Source organism: Eimeria acervulina, genomic scaffold (genome assembly GCF_000499425.1).
Source record: "Eimeria acervulina Houghton genomic scaffold, Eah_scaff1400, whole genome shotgun sequence".
Classification (NCBI taxonomy): domain Eukaryota; phylum Apicomplexa; class Conoidasida; order Eucoccidiorida; family Eimeriidae; genus Eimeria; species Eimeria acervulina.
In genome coordinates, this window is record NW_013549222.1 from 1 (window position 1) to 6,357 (window position 6,357).

The 6,357-nt window shown below is 54.3% G+C and overlaps 1 protein-coding gene across 1 annotated transcript; it reads right to left on the minus strand.

Annotated features, from left to right (window-relative positions):
- Window positions 1-270: 270 nt before the first annotated feature.
- Window positions 271-5,747, minus strand: EAH_00059370 (hypothetical protein, conserved; the record flags this gene model as incomplete). Its single annotated transcript, XM_013393574.1, has 9 exons — window positions 271-726; window positions 994-1,280; window positions 1,750-1,843; window positions 2,250-2,405; window positions 2,667-2,863; window positions 3,184-3,321; window positions 4,023-4,122; window positions 4,269-4,517; window positions 4,788-5,747. 9 exons carry the CDS (start codon window positions 5,745-5,747, stop codon window positions 271-273), a joined length of 2,637 nt encoding a protein of 878 aa, XP_013249028.1.
- Between the last annotated feature and the right edge of the window lie 610 nt (window positions 5,748-6,357).

Below are 6,357 nucleotides of genomic sequence, written 5' to 3' on the forward strand. Positions count from 1 at the left end.
CATCTAGAGATAAATATATATGCATATATATATATATATATATATATATATATTTAGGTTAGCTTAGTTTGATGCGGGGCCTCCGCCTTTGTCTTTGGTGTTTAAAGGCGAAGACAAACAAAACAAATTTAAATTCTTCTTTATTTCAACTGCACAGCTGCTGCTTGCAGCAGTTAGCGGTTGCAACAACAGCAGCAGCAGCACGTGCAGCAGTACCAGCAGCAGCAGCACATGCAGCAGTAAAAATAGCACAGGGTGTGGCCCAGTTAACTATACAAGCGGTGCCCTTCGTTGCTGCTGATGTTGTTGCTGTTGCTGCTGCTGCTGCTGCTGCGGTTGCTGCTGCAGCTGCTGCTGGGGTTGCTGCTGCTGCTGCTGCTGGGGTTGCTGGGGTTGCTGCTGTAGCAGCAGCATGTGTCTGCCACTGTTGTGACGGGGCTGTTGCTGCTGCAACTCTTTGAGTCTGAGTTTGCATGCATCTAGTTTTTGCTTGAGGTGTGCAGCAGCAGCGGGGATATCATAGCGCCTCGCTGCTGCGACCTGCTGCTGCTGCTGCACCTGCTGCTGCTGCTGCTGCAGCAGCAGGCCTCTGGGGTGTACGTACACCTCAGGCGCATGCACACAAAACTTAGCAAATTCTCCATCCATCAGAGTTAAAATATTATAACCCAAAGCACTCCAAACGCGGTGACGTAGAAAAACCTCGCCTAGCTGCAATCCGCTACCCTGCAGCAGCAGCAGCAGCAGCAGCACATGCAGCAGCAGCAGCACATGCAGCAGCAGCACGAAAAACTGTGCCATCCCACGTGCAGCAGAAGAAACTGCAGCAGCAGCAACAGCAGAATTCACAAGCAGCGCAGCAGCAACAGCAGCGGGACCGTCGGCAGCAACCGAACAGTAGCAGCAGCAGCAGCAACATAAGCAGCAGCAGCAAGATAAACAGTAACGGCGGCAGCAAGATAAACAGCAGCAGCAGCAGCACATGCGGCACACCAGGTGAATAGGTGATGTCTTGAGAGGCTCTAGTATGAGGTTTAGAGATTTAATAACAAAGGGCGCGGTGTATAGGCAGGTAGGAACAGCAGCAGCAAACTCAATCCCTAGGTGCTGCAGCAGCAAAGGATATGGGGGTGTTTGGTGCTGCTGCTGCTGCTCTCTCGCTGCTGCTGCCTTCCACGCCTCGTGCTGCTGCCAGGCTGCTGCAGCGCGCCGCCAGAGCTGCTGCTGTTGTTGCAGCTGCTGCTGCTGCAGCATGTCTACCGCATGCAGCCCCAAAACTCCTGCAGCAGTCAAACCCTCGTAGTAATGCAGAGAGGAAGGACCCCCCCTCTGCAGCACTTGAGGTGCCCTGAAGCATTAACAGCAGCAAAAGGGTTTAGGGTCTAGGGTTTAGCAGCAACACGTCTGCTGCAGCAGCAGCAGCAGAGACTGTCCGTGCTGCTGCAGCAGCGCAGCTCCAGCAGCAAAAACTAAGGGTTACAACAACACTACAACTGACAGCAACAGCAGCAGAAGCAGCAGCAGCAGCAAGAGCACCAGCACCACCACCATAGCAGCGGTAGCACAGCAGCAGCAGCACAGCAGCAGCACCACCATAGCAGCAGCAGAGCAGCAACACCACCACCAAAACAGCAGCAGCAACAACAGCAGCAGCAGAGGAGCAGCATGCATCTGAGATGTGGTTTGCCCGACATAGCAGCAAGAGCTATCCAATCTGCTTTATGTTGGTGCTGCTGCACTGCTGCAGACCAGACAAGAGAAGAGATGCTGCGGGGCTGAAGGAGACAAACTTCGTCAGCAACTTCAAACAGAGACAGCGCCTCGCTGCAGGGCCAGCCGGATACTGAAAGAGACAGCAAGCAATCCACAGCCTAAGCAGCACAACAGCAGCAGCAAGAGCAGCAGCAGCAGCAGCAGCAGTAGGAAAGCAAAATAATGGAGACAATTAAACAAAGCAGGAGGCATAAAAAAGGAGACATCAATTGTGCAGCAGGAGAAGCATCAGCAGCAGCAGCTGCTGCTGCTGCTGTTGCTGCTGCTGCTGCAAATAGAGACAAGACATAGTAGATACTACATTTGTTGCACCATTTGCAACGGTGACGGCAATCGCAGCAGCAGCAAAATCATTCAATACGTGCGCAGACAGCAGCAGCAGCAGCAGCAACAGCAACAGCGAGCGCTGCAGCAACAGCAGTAGCACCACCAAACACTGCAGCAGCAGCAGCAACAGCAACAGCAGCAAGACCTACTCCCTCTAGGGATATGGTTTTGCTGCGGATGGCATTGCAAAGAGCAGCATGGAGCTGCTGCAGCACCGCGCTGCTGCTGCTGTTGCTGCTGCAGCAAGCAACAGCTAACAGCGGCAGCAACTTGCCCCCTAAGGAAGCACCAACCCGCAGCAGCCGCTGCACCACAGCAAACACAACTGCAGCAACTACCAATGCAGCAGCAGCAGAAGTAGCAGAAGCAGCAGTAGCAGCAGCAGCAGTAGCTGCAGCAGCAGCAGGCGTGCCTGGTGCTAGTTGCTGCACCAGCAACCGCAGCAACTACAACAGCAGCAGCAGCAGCAGCAGCAGCAGCAAAACCAAAAGCACAAAAGGCATCATGCCCCTGTTCCACCAATCCAGTTTAACGCTAGGGTTTAGGGTTTAGGGTTTAGGGTTTACCTCCTCCAGAGAGCGCAGCAGGGGCCTGGCTGCAACGCATCTGTCGTTATACAGCAGCAGCAGAGACAGCTGCTGCTGCTGCTGCAGCGATCCAACAGCCGGCAGCAGCACCTCAGAAAGCTGCAGCAGCTCCTCCGCGCTCATATGGCCTGCAGCAGCAGCAGCAGCAGCAGAAGAGTACGTACAGCATCGACGCGCTGACAGGACACAGAAGCAAACATATTCTCTATAAACAGCAGCAGCAGCGGGAGCAGCAACAGCAGCAGCAGCAAGAACAGTTAAAGCATGAGAAGCAGCAGCAGCAACAGCAGCAGCAGCAGAACCAGCCAACGCAAAGCAGCAGGAAGAGCAGCAGCAGAAATACACGGGCCAGCCGCAGCAACACGAGGAGCAGCAGCAGCAGCAGCAAGAGCAGCAGAAGAAACAGCAAGAACAGCAGCAGGAGGAACAGCAGAAGCAGCATGAGAAGCAGCAGCACTAGCAGCAAGAACAGCAGCAGCAGCAAGAGCAGCAGCACCTGCTAAAGCAACTGCTCCTTCTGCTAGTGCTTGAGGGTGCAGGTTCCGCGCGTGCTGCAGCAGACTGTCCTTTGCTGCTGCTGCTGCTGCAGCAGAAGGAGACAGCTGCCCAGCAGCAGCACTCACGTCCACTACAACTGCAGCGCACACCGCAACCCCACATATTCCTGCTGCTGCTGCTGTTTTAGCTGCTGCTGCCGTTGCTGCTGCTGCTGCTGCTGTAGCTGCTTATTCCTTTCTGATGCTTCTGGTGCTGCTGCTGCTTCTGTTGCTACTGCTGCTTCTGTTGTTGCTGCTGCCTCCGTTGCTGCTGCTGCTTCTCCCGGTGTTGCTGATTCTACTCCTGTTGCTGCTACTGCTGCTGCAGCAGCCATATACCGAGTATATAGGGGACGGTTTATGCTGCCTAGCTAACTAGCTATTGGGTGGGTAGCTAGCTAGCTAGCTAGCCAGCTAGCTGGCTAGCTAGCTAGCTGCAGCAGCACGTACGAGGGTCTGGGAGGTCTTGAAAGGAGAAATCACCGCGAGATAATAATTCGCTCACCAACTCTCGCCCCTCTGCAGCAGCAGCAGCAGCAGCAGCAGCAGCAGCAGCAGCAGCAGCAGCAGATACCGTAGGAGAAGCAGCAGCAGCAGCAGCAGATGCAGAAGCAGCAGCAACGAAAGCAACAGTAGCAGCGAACACCATCCAGTAGAAGCAGCAGAGAACATGCAGCAGCGGCGGCGGCAGGAGCAGCAGCAGCAACAGCAGCAGCAGCAGCAGCTTGCCTGGTATCCCTGTGTATACATGCAGCAGCTTTACTAAGACATCTCGCGGCGCCTCTGAGAGCAAACGCACAACACAACAACTTCTGCTGCTGTTGCTGCTTCTGCTGTTGCTGCTGCAGCTGCAGCTGCACTCCACATGATGCTCTTTCTGCTGCTGTTGCTGCTTCCGCCTCAGCAAATGCAGTTCAGCCATGTGGCTCTCAATACTCCTGTGCTACTGCCTTTCCTGTTTCTGCTCCTCTGCTGCTGCTGCTGCTGCTGCTGCTGAAGGCATACTCGGTGCAGCAGCAAGTTTGCTGCTGATCGCACGAAGCACAGATGCTTCTTTTAAAAACGTCATCCGCCCCCGAAGCGTCTGGTGGCTGAATGGGTGCAGCATATTGGCTAGGACCTCAAGGGACACCTGCTGCTGCTGCTGCTGCTGTTCCTGCTGCTGCTGCTGTTCCTGCTGCTGCAGCAACTGCTGCAGCCCTGCATGCATGCGGGCGTTTGCAGCAATGAAGAAGAACTCGGATGAAACTCCACGAGGCAAAACTGCTGCAGCAAGCCACGACACCCGACCAACCTGCAGCAACAGCAGCAGCAGCAGCAGCAGCAGCAGTGAGAAGGGGATGCAGCAGCAGCAGCAGCAACACATGTGCATGCAGCAGCAGGTAGTTCGGACGGGATAAGTGTGTTTATAAGGTCCTCTATCTCTTCTACAGCAGCATCTGCAACGGCGCAACAGCAGCAGCAGCAACACCAATCTCTAGCTGCTGGGCAGCACTAGCCTAGCAGCAGCAGCAGCAGCAGCAGCAGCAGCAGCAGCAGCAACGGGGACCGTTATGCTTCCTACATCGATGAGGGGCGCCAGATGAAGTTTTTCTTCGTAGACACAAAACAGAGACCTGGCAAACCTTTCCAAGCTGCTGCTGCTGCTGCTGCTGTTGCTGCTGCAAGGGGTTTGCTGCAGTTGCTGCGGCTGCTGCTGCTGAAGCAGCAGCAAAATAGCCGCCGACTGTATGGCGTTGTAGAGCTGCGCTGAGGAGAGAGACGCCAGCCGCAGCAGCAGCAAAGACGAATGTGTCTCTGCTGCTGCAAGCAGAAACTGTGGGGCCGTCCAGCGTTCGCTGCTGCTGCTGCTGCTGCTGCTGCTTGCTGCTGCAGCAGCAGTGGAGCCCTCTTGCTGCTGCAGCGCACGACGGGGGCCCCATGAAGGGCCCCAGGCTACGAAATCTGGTGTTGTGCATTGTATGAGTTGGTTTGCTGCTGCTGCTGCTAGCTGCTGCAGCTGCTGCAGCGGCTGCTGCACAGGGTCTCCTCCGCTTGTGTGGCGTCTCCAGTTAAAGCGTAACCCTGCTAAAGCATCTGCTGCTGCTGCTTCTGCTGCTGCTGCCTCTGCTGCTGCTGTTGTAGAGGAGTCTGTTGCTGCTGCATCGACTCGTGTGGCTGCTGCTGCCTGTGCAGCAAGCAGGGGGTTCGGGTAAAATGTTGCTGCTGCATCTCTCAGCCTTGTTGCTGCTGTTGCTGGTGTTGCAGCAGCAGCAGCAGCAGCTACTGCTGCTGCTGTCGTATAGTTTCTCGTGGCAGCTACATGCAGCGCTGAACGCTTCGTGAGAGACCAGATGCCGCCCCAGCTAGTTGTTGCTGCTGCTGTTGCTGTCGCTGCTGCTGCTGCTGCTGCTTCTTGGCTGCTGCTGCTGCTGCTGCAGCAGACACACCCTCCCAGACGAAGGGCTCCTAAGGCCCTCACAGGTGCAGCAAGCCTTTCAGGCAGCAGACAGCCGGCAGCAATAGAGAAGGAGCCTCGAGCCATATCGTGAGTTGCTGCAGCAGCAGCAGCAGCTGCTGCTGCTGCTGCTGCTGATCTGCTGCAACTGCAGCGTAGTGTTAGAGTAGATGAGTTGTATATCTTTCTGTAAATTTTTGTGTTTTGTTTGAATATAAATGCAAATAATTATTGTAAATAAACCGATGTAAGAAATTCTATTAGCTCCGCATGCAGCCCCACAAGCTGCTGCTGTTGCTGCTGCTGCTGCTGCTGCTGTGGCTGCTGTTGTTGTTGTTGTTTTTGCTGCTGTTTGTTGCTGTTGGGTGTTTGTATTGATTTTTCATTGCATAGAGGCGTTTGTTTTGTTATGCTTCTAGCTGGGTTTGCTTGTGGTGTTTGCTAGGGTTTAGGGTTTAGGGTTTAGGGTTTAGGGTTTGGATCGAGCGGCTTGGAGGGAATCGATAGCATCAGCATCGTGTATCTTGTTGTTTATTTTCTTGTTTTTCTTCTTTATTTCTTTATTTATATTTAACTCTTTTGAGGCTTACACTGTCTTCCCGCCAGCCTTGACAAGGGTTTCTGCTGCCGGAGTGTTTGTTAGGGTTTAGGGTTTAGGGTTTAGGGTTTAGGGTTTATGGGGGTGTATAAGGGTTTA